Source organism: Pagrus major, chromosome 5 (assembly GCF_040436345.1).
Source record: "Pagrus major chromosome 5, Pma_NU_1.0".
Classification (NCBI taxonomy): Eukaryota; Metazoa; Chordata; class Actinopteri; order Spariformes; family Sparidae; genus Pagrus; species Pagrus major.
In genome coordinates this window covers 36,565,327-36,583,700 of record NC_133219.1, presented here as the reverse complement: position 1 = coordinate 36,583,700, position 18,374 = coordinate 36,565,327, and the positions used below count along the sequence as shown (strand labels likewise).

Genomic DNA, 18,374 nt, shown 5'->3' with positions numbered 1-18,374 from the left:
TTATTTACCCTGGCTGCACTGTGTGGCGACCCTCCCTTGCTGACAAGCAAGTTAACAACATCTAGGTTGTTGTGATGGACAGCGACATGCAGCGGAGTCAGACCATTCTGCAAAAACAGAATAGAAAGTTGTGAATCAAACAACACTTAAATCATCTTTTGACCTTATACTCTCGGGCTCTTTGTGTTTTTCTTACCTTTCCAGCAGCATTGGGGTTAGCTCCTCTCTCCAACAACAGCTCTGCTACATCCACCTTCCCGTACTTTGAGGCCACATGGAGCGGAGTGAAGCCTTTCTGCAGAGGCACCAACGAGAAAGTGGACGCAACATCTATTTAGGCTGACAGTTTCAAAACAAAGTCACAGCTCTATGCAGTGATGGGTAAGCTGGCAGGCTTTACCTTGGTCATCTTGGTCTGCTGAGCCTCCATGTCTAGCAGGATACGTACAGTTTGTACGTGACCTTCCCGGGCAGCGATGTGTAGGGGTGTGTGGCCTGCTGTGGTGGTGGAGTTGGGGTTGGCTTTGTGCTCCAGCAGCAGCTTGACTAGCTCCTTGTGGCCCATCCGGGCGGCACAATGCAGAGGGGTTTGGTCATCCTGGCCAGGGAGGAGAGAATAATCAGGAAATGTAAGGTACTGCTGGTGACTGAATCATCTTGTTTTAATTTTTCACTACGATCTGCACTTGATTCATGAAGAGTAAAACGAGGCTGTGGTGTGTAGGAGGGAAATTAGCACACGGATACTCCTGTTTTCTCTCACCGCCAGGAATTAGTTACCGAGCTTTCTAAATGAACACTTGAACGTATTACAAAAAGACACTTTCAGGGTGTTTAATCTGTGGCTAATATGATGACTCTTTCATGGATATGTGAATCGTGTAGTGTGTGAAATTTCTACCTTGGCCTTGGCATCCACCGGCGCCGAGTTCTGCAGCAAAAACTCCGCCACCTCATAGTGTCCTGCCCGAGATGCCATGTGGAGAGGAGTCTCCACTTTCTGCTCACGTGGAGAAAGACAAATCCACACAATCAGATCCATCACTGTGACGACAACAACATCACTAGTTCAGAGGTGAGCTGGTCATCTGAAGATTTCACTCACCACATTGGAGGCGCTGGGGGACGCTCCTTTCTGCAGCAGGATTTTCACAATGTTGAGATGACCCATAAATGACGCCACATGCAAGGGGGTCAGGCCAGACTGTTCAGAAGAATAAGAAGAATATTACAAACGCATGATAATCAAATTCACTACAATGAGCCTTTTTTTCCTGTTTCCTCACCTCAGTCACAGCTTCTAATGACGCCGAGTGTTTCAGCAGGAGATCCATCACACGCATGTGGTTCTTTTTACAAGCAATGTGCAAAGGAGTGAATCCATTCTGCAAAAAAACAAAAAACAAAGAGACGATTATCATCACTACAAAGACTAAAAGCAGCTCGACTGTGTGTGTGTTTATGTTAGTGAGTCTGTCACTGACCAGTGCCCGAGAGTTGGGTTTGGCCCCTTTGTCCAGCAGTACTTTGGCCATGCGGTGGTGGCCGCAGTGTGCCGCCACATGCAGAGGGGTGAGGTGGTCCAATGTGATGTCATCAATCTCTGCGTTGTACTGCAGAAGCTGTTTGACGCAGTCCATGTGGTCCCCCTGTGCTGCCATGTGGATTGGAGACAGGCCATTCTGCAAAAAAACAAGAACACGTGTTGGACTCTCTCATCCTTTGCAAAACAGGAAGCAACAGTCGGTACAAGAAGCAGCAGCAAGAGGAGAATATTGGGTGTGTTTGGCCGATGAATCACAAAATTTCACTTTTATTTACTTAAAGGGGCTCTATGTAAAAATGTGTAGTCATTTACATGTATTAATCACTTTTTTATTGGCCATATTTGAACAGATTGTAACCTGACGTGAAAAATGAGACCTTCCCCTCTCTCACGGTTGCTAAGACAAGCCTGTGGATGATTTATTTAAGTTGTCTAACACTGCTGGACTGTGGCTTTCCACCTTTCCGCCTTTGTGAAGGACTTGATCGGATGTTTTGTGACAGTCCAGAGGATGTGACTTTATGCACGTCCTCCAGTGTCTCTTTCCGCCCGCTAACAGGGAGCAACAGCAGCTAAAATAGAAGTTCGTCAGAGCCCCTTTAACCAACTGATCTGAATGCTTTCCCAAACCGGATGGTGTTCATTTTAAAGAGTAATCTTCTATGTAGCTGGATTACCTTGGTTTTTGCCTGGATGGGGGCTCCATGGTCCAGCAGGATCTCTATAATCCTGACATGACCATTTCTGGCTGCGCAGTGCAGAGGAGTCAGCTCATCCTGGAGAGCGAGGATTGTTACTGATTTAGTTAATGATGCATCAAATTAGAAATAGTAAAGGGAAGCAAAGATTTAGTGAAAGGGCATGAAAGATGTCTGCTGCACCTTGGTCTTGGCATCGATCTGAGCCCCTCTGTCCAGCAGGAGCCGGACCATGATCACATTCCCCCGTCTGGATGCGATGTGCAGCGGAGTGATGCCATTCTGCAGAGAGAAACAGATGCACTTAGACGGGCAGACGGCAAGGACTTTTGGAGATGAACTTCCGAACGACATTAGTTATTCTGTACCTTTGGGGTGAAGTTGACATTGGCTCCTCTGTTGAGCAGCAGTTGAGCTACGTTCAAGTTTTCATAGTGTGCAGCAATGTGGAGGGGCGTGAATCCAGTCTGCCGGGACACATCAGGGTGAGTACATGTCACGCTCATTAGCTTTTCGTTTTAGAAACAAGGACACTAAACGCAGATGTCTTTATATACTGTATACAGGTACAATCATTTTACCTTGCTGAGTACATCAGGATTGGGGTCATTCTGCAGAAGCACTGCGGCTGTGCGTGTATCGTCGTTGCGTGCTGCAATATGTAGCGCAGGTAGGCGGACCTTCCCCTTGGTGCCGTAGTTGATGAGGAGGGCGACGACATTCTCGTGTCCCTGCTGAAGAGCGACGGCGAGAGGAGTGAATCCGTCCTGCAGCGCACAGGAATGGAGTTAGAAGACCGGTCGAGAGAAAGTGAGAGAGGTGCGAGGAGAGAGGCTCATGAGAACGAAACACAATGGAAACACAGCGATCAGCAAGGATGGGATCGGGGGAAATTTAGGGGCTTTCGTCTTTGAAAACGTCTCTCAGTTCTTCAGTACCTCAGTTGGAATGCTCTGATTGGCTCCGTTCTCCAGAAGAAACTTCACAACCTCTAGATGGTTTTCTTGTGCAGCCATGTAGAGTGGAGTGAAACCCTTCTGTCTCAGGAAGACGCACAACACACACACGCACAACACACACGCACAGCAGCAGCAGAGGAGACACAAGCAACAGAGAGAAGGGAAGACAGTCACAGATGCACGCACAAGGATGTACACAGAGAGGAAACATCAACACACAGAAATATAGGAACAGAGACACGTGTTAACAGATGGAACTGCAATAGAAACTACAACGGCTTCACAATAAAGTGCACGTAGTTTGGTCCTTGATCACCGCAGCGAGAGCAGCGCCGAGTCTCACCTGGGACTGAGCGTTGACATTGGCCCCGTAGTTAACCAGCTCCGTGACCACCTGCTCCTGCCCCGCCAGGGCTGCAATGTGCAGGGCCGTGTTCCCTTTCTGTTTAAACACAGAGCACACAGTCATAAAGAGCACACATGAAGATTGCAGATGATTTTATGTCACGTCTGGCACACTTTCCACTCAGCACCTGCCCTTTTTGGTTTGCATGTGCGTGTACACTCCTATTTTTGGACAAAAATAGGAAAAAACAAAAGGACTTTTGGGGCTTGCCTTCTGTATTTACTATATGCTGTTTATTTTTGCTGTGACTGTCCTGTTTCTCTTTCTTACTGTGAACTTCAAATGTATAAATAACAATATACAAAGTGAGAGAAAAAGAATAATGAGCAACTATTACTTCAATACTTCAGTTTTTATTAAGAGACACTCATTGTTGGTACCAACAATGATGAGCTTGTCACCTAGCCATGGTAAAAACCTGACTTTCTCATTTGAAGACGCACTAAAGATACACTAATTTGCTTTCTTGTGGATGATTAAATAAGAGGATTAATACCGCTGTCATGTTGGTGCACATTAGCTTAGAATGAGGACTGGAACCAAAATCCACCTACCAGCACCTGTAAAGCTCACTAATACCTTATCTGATTTATTTAAAGGTTCAGTATGTAGTATTTAGTAGCCTCCAGCAGTGGGGCTGCAGATTGCAATCAACTGAACACCCCTCTTCTCACCTTCACCCCTGATGGCCACTTAAAGGCCCTCACTTTCTAGAACCAGTGTTTGGTTTGTCCCTTCTGGGCTACTGTAGAAGCAACAGGGCTGACTGTGTGGAAGAGGGCTCGCTCCCTCTGCAGATATGCGAGTTTCAGCCTCACCTTCAGGTGATGACACACTAATTAAAACATAACTATGAACGTTATATTCCATTTCACTTCTAAATCCTACACACTGGACTTTTAATCCGTGTATAAACCTGCACATTATAGTTTTACAGGGTTTATGTGAGTGTTTCTTGGCGGTGCTACTGACAAGAAGTGAGATCCTTGATTTTCTGAGGAGTAAACATGGTCGTCTTGGTGTTTTACCTTCGTGGTGGTCTCCAGAACGATTCCATTGTGGAGTAGCTCCAGCACCATTTTGACGTGGCCTTCTTTCGAGGCCAGATGCAGCCCGTTCAGCCCATTCTGAGTGAGAGAGCAGAGTAGACCTCATACTGAAGGGTCCTCAACACACTACGAACACAAATATTTTCTTAATATGAAAAGAAATTGCCACACATATACACACAATCACATGTAGGCCATGCCGACTGAAACTTGTTTTTAATTACAGTGACTCACAAACCAAAGCAGGCAAATACTTACACTGGACACCACGCATGCAGTACTCTCAGAGTGGTCATTAGCAAAAACAATGTCTACAGGGATGAAATCAAGGAGGGAACATTTTTATTTGATTAATGATGGCGAGAGGAGGAGAAGGAGGAGAAAGAGGAGGAGGAGGAGGAGGAGGAGGAGGACGGGAGGGGGATGGCAGGCCGCTGGTCTCGTGGCTGGGAAGAATACGAGCCGTGTGGGATAGGTCTGACCTCACACAGCCTTCCTTCAGCCGCACAGGACATGTGAGGTTGGACCTTTCCCACACCACTGATATTATTCCTCTGAGTGGGGAGACCACAGCACACCATCACTCTACTGCAGACAGAGGAGAGAGGGAGGGGAGGGGAAGGGAGGCAAGAGAGAGGGGGGGAGAGCAAGAAATAAAAAATCGGGAGATGAGTTAGAAAACAGTTCACGAACAGGAGAAGAGACGGGGAGCGGAGCAGTGGTTAGGTCGAGAGGGGCAGTAGAGGAGGGTAAACACAACAAGGGGAGGGCAGGAGTGAGCAGTGTCCTGGTGTCCACTCAGACAAGGAAACACACCTGCCACAGTCAAGCCTCCCATCAGACTGTACATACATACATACAGCATCAGGACTGCAATTCATTGTACTCTTGGAAAAAACGACCACGAGCCACCCAAGTCGGAAACTCGGGCAAGATCCAGTGTTTATGTTCAGTTGATTCATTCTGGATAAAAGTCTTTGAGAGCATGTGGTACGAGCTTACTCCTCTTTTCTCTTTCTAAGTGTCCTAATCTGTTAAATCAGCTGCTGTAGTTACTTGTGAACTTCACAGACTTGCCTTAAAAAAAAAAAAACAGTTTGCCGTGGGCGTCCGTTTTTTCACGAGCAAACGCACTGGGACACTTTAAAATTGGAAGTCGGGAATACCGACCGGGAAATATCGACTTCCGACTCGCAATGGATTGCAGTCACACAACCAAAAAACAACAGTACTCTCACCACTGTAGTTTAAGTGACAATCCACAACTTTTCACTTGGAAGGCAAATAAAAGGTGACACTATTCTAATATACAGTAGAGATTAACCTGTGTTAATAATCAATTGAAGAGGCTGTAGCTTTAAATTGCAGTATCAGTGCATGCATACAGCGGCTTTAAGTGTGAAACTACAAAGCGATGTGCGTGCAAACAGGAAGAATGTTGCAGTTTATCACTTAAAACTCACATTTAACACCAAAACAGTAAAAATAACACAATTTCTAGTGACAAATATCCATGTCATCAATGAAATGAAACGATGTCATTCAGGAGAAAGTCAAACACTCGTGTTATCAGACTGTATTTCTGCATGTCATTTTAATTTTGCTCCATGAGGTGTCTCCCCTTCATCAATCGTGAGGGTGTCTGCCAGTAAAGGCCACTGTACGGTGTCACCGCACATGAATGAATGTGTTGTTACGTGGGGGCCTAAAAAATAAGCCTCATAGAAACCCTGACAGCAGCATTACCAGCAATAATTACAAAATGTTGAGGAAGTGAATGGAAGTGGAAACCATGACTAAGTTAGATTAATGAGCCAGAGGAATCTCTGTCTCACACACACTCACACACACACACACACACACTCACACACAATTTTTGGCCAGGTTTCAGTAGCCTGAGGGCAGCGGTCGTAGCCCACAAACGCTTCCTCTTCCTGGACACTCTGGGAACAGGCGTCAGAGTAAAGGAGGCAGGATGGAAGAGACGGGGCGAAGGAGGAACCCCCTGCCCCATTTATCGCCTTCCCCCGGAGACCCAAGAGACTCCACCTGCCACCTTCAGCCACTGATTAACAGTCTACCTGAGCATGCACATACAGTACAGTGCATGACTGAGCGCACAGGCAGATGGATGGGCACAGAGCAGCACAGTGAGTCCGACACAATCATGCACACTGACGCTCAAAAACATGTTTTTATAGAAATCATAATACAACAACAGGTGATACACATGATCTGTGGAATAAACATGTAAGTGCTGCCTTCTCCATTCACACATTGCTGTTCTTGTTTTTGAATGAGAGGCGAGCTGTCCATCAGCCTCCTGAAGTTTAATTGAATAAGTTAAAAAGCAGACAGGAAGAGAGACGTCTGTGGGCCATCGGCGGCACATGAAGACTCATAAATACTCAAATACTTCTGTTTCTCTTCCTGCCAAGCTCCACAACGCAGCACAATCGAGGCTCAGGTTTTTTGCAGATAAGCACAAATTTCCTGGCCAAGACTGGTATAAATAAAAATCACTGGCTCGCAGTTAGACGAGCCCGCCAGCCGGAAGCTATAACTTCGACCAATTCAATCTGGGGGAATGCGCAGCTCTCTCACCTGATTGGCTGTATTTATATCGATGCCATTTTTGATGTGCTCCAGGGCCTTGTCCAGGTTGCCAGATCGGGCCGCTCGGAGAAAACTGTTGCCAGCATCTGCCTGCAAGCGGAAAAGAGAGAAAGGGGGGAAGAGGAGGGGGGATAAGGGGGATAAGAGAAAGTGAAAGGCACATAAAGTAGAGGAGTGGAGAGGGAAAATGGAGAGGGAGACAGAGCTTGGTTAATATTTCTTCAGAGGCATTTAAAGGACTGAAACCGTTTCAGGAGTAATCCATCAGTTTTTCCTCTCATGTCACTCCGCCCCGTGAGATTTTTCTTGGACAGTGCAGTTTGAAAAGTCTGCATCTTGTGTGTTCTCAGAGGGTGTGGTGAAGCAGCCAAACTCCCAAATAACTCCCAAACAAAAGTCCAATCCGCTGCTCTGGACTCAGGTGATAAAAAACCAGGGTGACAATACCGACAGCGTCTGTCGTTCCAGCAGACTGTCGGCTCTTTGTCCGGACTCTGAGTTTATATGTGTGTGTGAATGAAAGAGAGAGAGAGAGAGAAAGAGACACAAGGTGGATGGAGAAAGAATAGAGAGAGAGAGAGAGTTTGGCGAGTTCTGGCTCACGGGCCGGCACATGGCACGTCTAGTGTTTTTGTCTGTGTTTTGTTTGTGTCTGAGGGCTTCGTGCCTCTCTTAGGCAGGCAGGGGTGCTGCTGAAACAGGATCACTCATGCGGCACGGGGGAAGAGCGAGGGAGAGGAGAGGAGAGGAGAGGAGGAGGAGAAGCAGGAGCGGCCGAGGGAGAAACCACAGGGAGAAAACTCGACTGCGGCAAACCCAGCACTTTTTTCATTTCATTTACATAATCTCCTCTCCGTCCCCTCCCCTCCGTCTAACCAGCTATCTCAACATGCTGGTCAGGAAAAATAATCAGCCGTCCCATTCATTTTGTGCAGCGAGTAAATTCATTTATAAAACCCTCACACGGTAGCTGTTTTCTGATCCAAAAAGGAAAAAAAACACCAAACAAGCCTGCTTTTTGTCAACGTCATAACCAATGCCTTAAGCTGTGTTGTCCATTGTTGTGACAGGGTTGTTGGTCCTCTTTTTGACAAAGAGGGGAGAGAGCCTGGGTAAAAAAAAGAGAAAGGATCCACATGCCTGAAGTAGAGGCATAGCAACAAATGACACAACACACCCTCAGCATGACACCAATGGCACAGCGCTGTGCAAAGAGAGAGGTCACTTTAAAAAAAAAGGTAGGGAAAAGTTTAAAAGGAAAAGCTGCTTCCAGCTGATTGAAGCAGCAGAACATTCGCTCTCTGTGATTCCTCGTCCTCATATCTGGCGTGGAGATGAAATTTATACAAGGGCAAAATTTCGACTTATCAGATGAACTTCACACAGCGTGCAGCTTCCTGTGCGGAAAAGTAATAAATCCCGGGGCTTCTTTTTTTTTTTTCTGCGAGTACACTGACTCATGCCGAGCGCCACTCCTCGCCTCTGAGCGCTGTCATTCCCATAAGATGTGTTTTTGTTTTTTAGCTTCCACTCACAGACAATTGAGAGACACACTACACTGCAGCACAAAGCCTCTGAGGCACACTCACACACATGCTGACAGGAAAAAACACTGTTAGACATTCCCACACATAAAAAAGAAGAAAAACAGTGTACATGTTGTACTGTAATGCATCAAACTGGACCTACAAGTCGACTATATGATATTTTGATAATAAAGATACAGAAAACAGTAAAAAAAAGTCCCTCGACTAACTCTTTCAGTGTCTCAGTTAACAGTTTTATTTACTCACAGTTGCCAAGCTGTCTTGGTGAGCCATGCTCTCCCTCTCCCATAGACTCTCTCATTCACTTTCACTTGGGGCAAGATTCAAAACTCACAAACATCCCTCCTCTACACTGCTGCAGAGCAACAGACTGACCCCAGGACACCTCCCACACAAACACACACACACACACACCTGTCAGCAGAGTTACGATCACCATACTGAGAAGTAGCATCTGAAAACAGCACAGTTTTCCACAAATGAATCTTTGTGAGTGTACACAGACGGACGTGTTGTGTATGTTGGAGATTCACATTAAAGATGTTACGCAAGACTTGTATACGCTGCAGTCAGGCTGTGTGTGAGTGTACAAACCAGTGGCAAATATGCAGTGTTGTCAACTAGTTACATAATTAAATACATACAATGAATGTAACTGTAACATCAAAGTTACTGAGAAAAAGATGTACTTTAATTAGTTACTAATCAAAATGTTGGTTGTCACAAAGGTTACATCTGAATACATTATTTTTTGTGTAGAAAATAACATTTAGTCTGCTGCTCTGCATCTTTTGTCGTCTGTAACATCATTCAAGTAACCTCCCAACTATTTCTAATGTTATATACAGTGACTGACATAGTGAGTGAGACTTTGAGGTGCTTTCTGCTACTTCATACTTCCACTCAACTACATTTTGGAGGCAAATACTGTACTTTTACTCCACTACAATTATTTGATAACTTTAGTTACTTTGCAGATTTCATGCTGCATCAGAGACAAAGTAGCACAATTTTATATCAATGTATTTTATCTTGAAATCTTGAATATCAGATCCAATGATAGTACACACTACATGTATGTATAACGTTCTTTTACTTGTACTTTTGATACTTAAGTACATTTAATATCAGATACTTTACACACTTTTACTCAAGTACTATTTTACGGGTGACTTTCATCTTTACCAAAGTGATATCTTAGCACGATATCTTTACTTTTACTCAAGTACGACTGGGTAGTTTTTACAACACAACTCCTCTCTCACTTTTAGGTATTGTACTCTGTTTTCTGTATCTTTTTTTTTAATATGGGTTTTATACTTTCTGTAGCGTGAAATGTTTGCAGACGCTGCCATGGCGATACGAGAAAAATCCCTCCATCGAAGCAGGAGCAAATACAGCTGATGCGAAGACACACACAACCTGACACAATATACACGATCCCTCAGCAAATGGTGGCATGGTAACACCATGGTGAACCCTGACTGAGGCCCCTCTGCTGGACTCACTTCACTGCCCCCCCAGAAACAAGCCTGTTGAAGTTTACAACACCACAGAGACTCACACTAGAGACTGCTTAAGATGTCGCAAATTTACTTTCTTTTTTGGCCAGGCCTGCATTTTTTTTTAACTCAGCATGTTTCTGTTTGTATCTGTTGACGTCAAGAAGTGAGTGTGTGGCGTGGTGAGATAAGGATGCAGGGGGAACCACACCCATCCACTCACTCCGACACAAACAGGTGCAGTGCACATGTCACAGGCTAAAAATGTTCAGTGGTGATTCCTCTGCTACATCTTGCTGGACTCCTGTATGTTTTAAGATGAATGTGTGTCTCCCTTGATTATCCCCGTAGAGAGCGGACAAGCTTTGGGGTCTTCGGTGGGCTGAGCATAAAAAGAAAAATGAGCTCGCACATTAATCATACTGTCTGGAGCAACAGAAACAGACAATAAACCTGCTCAGCTGCTCCACGGTTAACATTCACAATATCAGCACACGCTGCCGTGCGATGTGCGTGCAAATGTCCTCAGGCAGAGACAGTGCAAGGCTCCTTATAATGAAGCTCAAAATTACCAAGTCAAATTATTCCCCTATCTCATCACAGAAAATCCTCTGCCCTGAACTCCCCTCTCCTCGTCTTTATCTCGGCTTTTTCTTCCCTGTTGCCTTCCCTCTCTTCTCCATCCCTCGCTTCTTCTTCTTACGTTTCTCTCTCTCTCTCTCTCTCTCTCCACCATGCTCGCCTCCTCTGCCGGGCGCTGCAGCAGACAGAATGACATCACCACCCTCGCTGGTGGACTGCAGTATTTGAAAAACTCAACGTATACGTACTTAATGTATGTGAGCGTGCATGCCTGAGATCAACATCCAGGTCACGGAGATCCTCTGCAACAGACGACTAAAGGATCATCACTTTCACAAGGGATCGATTGTGTGTGTGTGTGTGTGTGTGTGTGTGATGATTCTGAATGGGAATCAGATTGTGTGTGTTTGTGTGTGAGAGGGGAAGAAATAGGCAACGTGAAGCATGAATGGGAAGTTACGAGAGCAGAAAGTCGACTCTCACCGTCTGTAAACTGTGTTTGTGAGCTCGTGTTTAAGATCGGGCGTTGAGACGACGCTGTTCTGTGTCTACAGAGGGACGGAAAATGGCTGTAATAACTTCTGCATGACACAGTATCTCTACATCTGAATTGAATCTTGGCACAAACTGTTCCCCCCTCTTGTCTCTTTGCGCTGGCTGTATGCACACTGTTGCAGGATTACTTACAGATACTGTAATGCTGCGCTGCAATCACAGTAACCTCTAACAACAGCTTCTGTTGCTCTAATGTGGAAAACAACCTGGTTTTTAGCATTTAGCTTAGAACATTTAACTGTTTCTATCATTATGTCGAGCAGAAGTTGGGCTCCAACCTTTCTTTTTAACTTCTGACCCCTAAAATGAAGCGATATCAACTTGAAACCAGAAGTTAGAGCCTTAATATGAATGTGATATCAACCAAAGAACAATTTCCCCTCACATTTGGTTTAATTTGAAGGGTTTTTAGAGGCCTGGCGATGTGAAAGTATGAAGATTTTTGTGATATAAATATATATACCTGTTCTTTTTAATCAATTTAATTATCTCCTGAGTAATCAGCTCTACCACTGGACAGCTGCCTTTCAGTATGTCACGTCCTTCCAAACAGTCTAGACAGGTTAGTCTTACATCAGAACAGGTCTCAGTGCTACAAAAGAGAGCCGAGACCGTTTTGCTAATTCAATCGAGAGACAAATCCTGGAGCTCTTCCACTGAATGTCAATGGGAGAATCTCTCTGCCAAAGATCCAGGATGATTTTACTGTAATACGGAGCCATTATCTGCTTCGGAGAATCTCTGAATTTCTATTAAATTAACATAAAATTCACAAGAAACAGACTCTCTCTCTCCCTCACACACACACACACACACACACACAGACACACAAACAACATGAATCTGCAGACACAGCACCAGGTGCAATCATAAATATTTTAGGAGCCACTACAGCTATTTGTACACCCAGCAGAAAGGTGAAAATAAGGTGCCTACGTATGTTCAGCATGTCTCCAGTCCTGCTTCACTTGCAATAACTCCCTGAACTTTAAACAACATAAATTGTGCCACCACACCAAACTATATTTTCTCCCTGCTGAACTCTGAATGTCTTGATGTACTTAAACCAACAGTGTGATTGGACGGTTCTCTTGTACACCGAACAGCGGATATGGAAATCACTGCAGAGTGCTTAAACAGCCATTTCATCACCCCTTTTCTGCTGACTTGCATTTGTTCTAGAGATTGGTTTTTTTTTTTTCCCCTCTCTCTGTCCTTTTTCTTTCCTGGGCCTCCATCTCTGCCTTCATCTCTCAGGCTGCTTGAGGAGGTTGAGCAGGCGGCAGGGGCTGTTTCCGGCTCCACAGATGTAGTAAGTGTAGAGTCGGTCAGACTGAGACCCGTGGGAGCGTTCAGCTATGGACACATTTACAGGAAGCGAGCGAGCGAAGGCACCGGGATGGAGCTGTTACATTCCCCCACTCAACACCGTCCGTCTGTCCGTATGTAAATCTGACTGTCTGTCCACTCCTGTTGCCTGTATGAGGCGAAGCGTCTTGTCCCATTTTTACTATTTACTTTCTCACACTCCCTGCCTCCCCCTCCCGGCCTTTCACTGTTTGTCCCTGCCGTACTCACTGATTGTCTCTTTATATCTGGCCCTGCTGTAGTCTCTGCGCCTGAAGATGAGATTGTCATGGTTATTGTGATCTTTTGTGGGGGTGACAAAGAGGGTGAAACCCAGAGGGAGGAGATAGAGTATGGATGCTATGCAGGATAGGATCACGATATGGTAAACATCCTGTGTGTCATGGTAATTATACAGAATAGAAGTGTTGGAGGGACCAAAAGAATATAAAGTATATAAATAAATATGAATATAAGTAACTTCTGAACCTCTGACCTGAAATGTAAAGAAAATATATATACAATTTCTTAATAATAAAGATAAAAGCATATCTGCAATGTATTTTTTTGCAGTGTTGGAAGTAGCTAAGTGTGTTTTGTTTTTTATACTTTACTCGACTACTCTACAGCATTTTAGAGTAAAATATGGTACTTCTCACTCTGTACTTACTTTACACTACATTTTTTGACCACTAATAGTAACTAGTTACCTTTTCATTTTACAGATTTCATCTACAAAACATGTGATGAGTTTATGAATTTGTTTTACTTCATAAAAAAACTACTCAATAGTATATAAAAGTAGTCAAAATAGCTCCCTGTTGACAGCTATATACAGTGAAGGAATGTAACTTAGTACATTTATTCAAGTACTGTAGGCTGATAATCAGTCAAAACATAGTATACTGCATATATATACATGCAACTACATGTATAATTTACTCAAGTACATTTAGTATCAGATACTTTAAGACTTTTATTCAAATACTTTTTCTATGAGTGACTTTCACTTTTACCAGAGTAATATTTTAATACAATATCTTTACATTTACTCAAGTATAACTTTAGAGTACTTTTAACAACACCGTCTATATAATAACTCTGAAAGGGGACTTTCTGCATGATGAGTACTACAGATACTTTAAGTAATTCAAGTAAAATACTTCTGTATTTTTAATGTACAACTTTTACTTATAACCGAGTACTTTTACACTGCTGTACTGCTACTTTTACTTAAGTAAACAATGCAAATACTTCTAATGCCCACTGTTTTTTTTAAGATACGACAATTATACTGAAATATTGTATGTATTACTTTACACTTTATTTATTCGACCGCAATAGTGACCAGATACTTTTTAGTTTTACAGATTTTACCTGAAAACATGTTTTGCTTCAGATAAAACTACTCAACAGTTTATAAAAGAAGTCAAAAATAGCTCCGTGTTGATCAGTTCTCAGTTAGACGAGGATGTTTTGGCTGTGGAAACTGTCCATTGGCCACTTTTCTTCGTTTGGCTCGTCGGTCTGTTTACTTTCACATTTATCTTATCTTTGGAAGGAACTAAATGATGCAACGATGAAACACTGCCAGATCTACTGACGGAGTTGTAAAAAACTGACTCCAGTTCATCCTCAGACGGGTAAACTATAAGAAGGCACATTTCCACGAATCTACAGTAAAACTTCTCGGGTAAACGGTGGTTTGGTGGCGGTGGGCCTTGTGAGCGTGTGCCCTGTGTTACCTCCGCTGGCTCAGTCGTTTAAATAGTCTATAGTCTCACACTGAAAGGATCTCATTAATTGACCCGCTAATCAGTTTACTGACCTCTAGTTTACTTACCACTGCTAATCCTGGTTGACATCCTACAATCTGAACATCAAATAGAGGAACGAATGGAGTCAAAAACAAGATTAAGGAGGAAAAACAGAACACGATACACACCCACACATATACGCACTTTACACTAATCTTGGACACACATGCATCACAACTCTCAGAGATACTCCCTCCCGTGTTGCTGGGGGGAGGTTCGGTCGGAGGGGTTTGATCAGGGCAGGTTATGTTTGGGTCTGTGACTTCATCAGCTTCCATTAAAAACCTTCACAAGTTATTTTGTATTTCACATTTTATAAGCAGGACCGATGTTTACATCTCCATGACCTGCACCTCTTTCTTTCTCTTTTTTCTTTGAAGAGGGCTGAAAACAAAAACAAGCCATGAAAGCGAAGTCTTCAAAAACAGTTTATGTGGACGGACAGAGAAGCGAGAAACGCTACTTAGCAAGCAGAGGAGCGACTGCAAAAGAGGCATGTGCTAAATAAAAAAAAAAAAAAAGAGCTTCAATGAAATGAACAAAGAGTAAATACAAACACTTCAATGTTCACGTGTTAGAGAAAAAAAAGTCAAGATGAAAGACATGGATTTAAAAACTGGGAGCAACTTTCACCGTCTGATGTGAAAGGATAAAGACGGGGAGCGTTTGGCAGGTGCAACCGAGGATTTTTACAAAACAGAGCAAAACACTGCAACAAAAAAAAAAAAAAAGACAGCGGTAAAAGAAGCAAACAGGTAGAGCGAGATAATACGAGGAGACAAGAGAGAGTGACAGCCGAAGAGAGGAAGCGAGAGCGTAGGAGAAGGGGAAGGTAAGGAGGAGACGGACAGCAGCAGAAGATGGTGGTACTCACTCCAAAAGTGACGGTCTTGACTGGCATGCCTGTTGGCCCTCCACTCTCTCTTCCTTTACGTTTTCTGTTTTCTCTCAAACACACAGCTGTCTTTTTCTGTTGCCCCCCTGCAAGTGCCGCGGTACAGGGCACGCAGACCCCCGTCCAACGTAAACACGGACGCCCCGACACACACACACACACACACACACACACACTTGAGTAAGCATGGTGGGTGGAGAGACTGGTGGAGGGTGGGGGTTGAGGGGACGGGGGGCCCAGGGGTTTATCTCTGGAGGAATGCTGTCTGTATCTAAAGACACACATTTCACACACACAGCCAAAAACAAATGGGCACCGCACACTCTCACCGACACTCTCCTGCCTGCATCCCCGACCATTTTAACTAATTTTTTTAATTTAGCCTCACTCGCTTTTTTTAATTTTGTCCTCCTTCATTTCCAAACTTTTTCTCACCCTTCTTCTATCCCTCCATCACACTCTATGTTCTGCTCTCCACCTCATCTATCCTCTCCACCTTTTCAGGTTTTGTTGCGCCCCAACACTCTGTCACCCTAACTTTATCCCTCCTTTCTCCTGTCCCGTCTTCACCCACACGTCACGCCCATCTCCGTGTCTCCTGTATGTTTTCTGACAGCCAGACAATCATTTTCTTTTTTCACGGACCAGGCAGTACCAGAATAGCGTAGAGTTACTGTGGAGAATGGGAGTGTTTTTTTTCTCGGAGTGGGTCTGTTTCAGTCTGTGAGGTGACTTACAGTGACAAAGCGCCTGGCGGGGGGGTTTGCTGCCACCGCCCCGTGACAATGGGCCAGACACACGGGGGTGGGGGGGAGCGCGGAGGGGCCAGCCTCTCAAAAGGCCCTGCCTCTTTTAATAAAGCGTCCGTCATTCCTTGCTTGAAAAGGCCTCCTTTTCTCTACCTCTCCCCTCCTCTCTCCCTCTCCTGGCTAAATGCTGGGAAAAGCACATCGCTGCCAAAACCATGCAGAGAGATAAATGCTTGTAGGAGAGGGGAAGGAGGGGGCAATGTAGAAAGAAGGCTACGCACCACTCAGTGCCACTGGACCGTGACCTGGGCGAAAACATCACGTGGGATTCCTCCCCTGTCCACAGTATTAAGTTTGGACAGTGATGAGAGCTCTGCTGCCAAAGAATGTGGGGCAGGGGACCACGGACACTAATGTCCATGAAGACATGACAAATTATCCCGTGGTCTTCAACGAAGACGGACTGCAACCCTTCCTGTCTGAAACAAACCTCCGTTGGCTCAGCCTGCAGAGAGCAACTCAACTCCTCTGAGGAGGAGAACGATAACTTATCAGCTCCTTATTGACAAGACCTCCTGAAGGTGTGGCAGGATCAAGAGAGTGATGACGGAGGGTTTCTGGAGGTGTTTATAGAGGGCAACGGACTTGAACTGGCAACAGACAAGTTTTCTGCTTCAGTATATCATTATGAAGTACATCAGTGTTTACATTGGTTCCCTATAAACCTCGGTATCCCTACACGATTTTGTCTGTCACCCAGGAAAAAGAAGGTTAATTCGTTATCGATTTCTATTATAGACTAAATGACCGCTTAAACTCATGTTTGTGCTGTGTTGTTGTTGTTATTAGCGACTCGGAGGAAAAGGGAAACAATCCAGTTGTCTTTGCAACACTAAACTCAGAAAATGTGTTTTTGCTCAGTGTTACTTGGATGTTCGAACTTTACTGTGCAGAGTGACGTACATGAAGATTGTCAAGGTTGAAGACTGTTTAACATCCATCCTGTGAAGTTTCTTTGTGCTAACCTTAAATCTGAGTTCAACATGTGCATGTATGAGCCAGATTTTGAGACCAGTGTGGAAGCCAGTCGTGGTTCAGTAAACAACTTGCACAAGTGTGATGTGGAAACTTGAAAACTGCACAGACACTGAGAATGGACTTTTAGGAGACATCTCACAGGGCTCCAGGGTGCACCTTTTATGGTCACACATGCACCCAAAAATATGTGTCAGGTGCGATTAAACATTTCCACTGGTGCGCCTGAAATTTAGCAGATTATTTTGAGCGATTTCTTGTTGAGCTTGCTGTGATTTAAATGAAGAAGAACATGTATTTGCACCTTTATTCCTGTTAAAAATCAGGTTGATGTTAAGAAATTAAATTAAAATGTGTTATTGGGTGCACCTTAAATAAAAAGTTAGGTGCACCAGTGTAACCAGTGTGAAGAGTTAGTCTGGAGTCGTCTCATGTCCTGTAGTTAAACTTCTGAAATTAAAAATTATTTAAGTGACTAAGTTCTGAAACCTAAAAAAACTTAATTATGATCTAAGCCTAATATTTTGATTCTACCTCAGCTATTTGGGTGAGACGAGGAACATGGGACAAATAAAGTCACTGGGCCTGCAGGTTGTGGAAAGGTGCACGCTGGTATACTATAATAACTCCTACAGAGGCTCACTAACTCTCACAGTATGTGGCTCAGGGAGGCTGCAGGTCATTATAAAGCACGGGCCACACTCCGGTTTTTGTAACAGAGTTGATTTAGGTTTGGGACAGACGTGCCCTCTGCACCCCGAGTCGAGCCCCTCTTGTTGGCAGGATAAAGGGCCTACAGCTGTCCACGTGTGCTGCTTGTGGTGGTTTATTGCCCGTGTCCTGATGCCTCAGAGAACAGAGACTTAGACTTGAAAAGGTGGGGGAGGAATCAACACAAACACTGATGGTCTGTCAGCTGTCTTTCTTCAACCTGTCACACTCTCGGCCCTCGTCTGGCCCCTGTTCGCACTGCATCTCACAACAATTCATGGTTTACGAATAATAAAAAGGGACATCAACAAAAACAAACAACAAAAAGATAGACCATATTCACATGGCGGCCATTTTCCT

At 44.3% G+C, this 18,374-nt stretch overlaps 1 protein-coding gene across 1 annotated transcript in view; it reads right to left on the bottom strand.

Annotated features, from left to right (window-relative positions):
* Nucleotides 1-18,374, bottom strand: part of ank1a (ankyrin 1, erythrocytic a) — a 105,036-nt gene that overhangs the window by 23,914 nt on the left and 62,748 nt on the right. The window contains exons 4-18 of the mRNA XM_073467208.1: nt 7,263-7,364; nt 4,638-4,736; nt 3,547-3,645; nt 3,183-3,281; nt 2,826-3,011; nt 2,613-2,711; nt 2,428-2,526; nt 2,224-2,322; nt 1,485-1,682; nt 1,287-1,385; nt 1,106-1,204; nt 902-1,000; nt 401-598; nt 197-295; nt 9-107 (exon numbers count right to left, since the gene is read on the bottom strand). Of these exons, the coding sequence (XP_073323309.1) occupies nt 9-107; nt 197-295; nt 401-598; nt 902-1,000; nt 1,106-1,204; nt 1,287-1,385; nt 1,485-1,682; nt 2,224-2,322; nt 2,428-2,526; nt 2,613-2,711; nt 2,826-3,011; nt 3,183-3,281; nt 3,547-3,645; nt 4,638-4,736; nt 7,263-7,364 (1,773 nt within the window). The remainder of the gene's footprint in view (nt 1-8; nt 108-196; nt 296-400; nt 599-901; nt 1,001-1,105; nt 1,205-1,286; nt 1,386-1,484; nt 1,683-2,223; nt 2,323-2,427; nt 2,527-2,612; nt 2,712-2,825; nt 3,012-3,182; nt 3,282-3,546; nt 3,646-4,637; nt 4,737-7,262; nt 7,365-18,374) is intronic.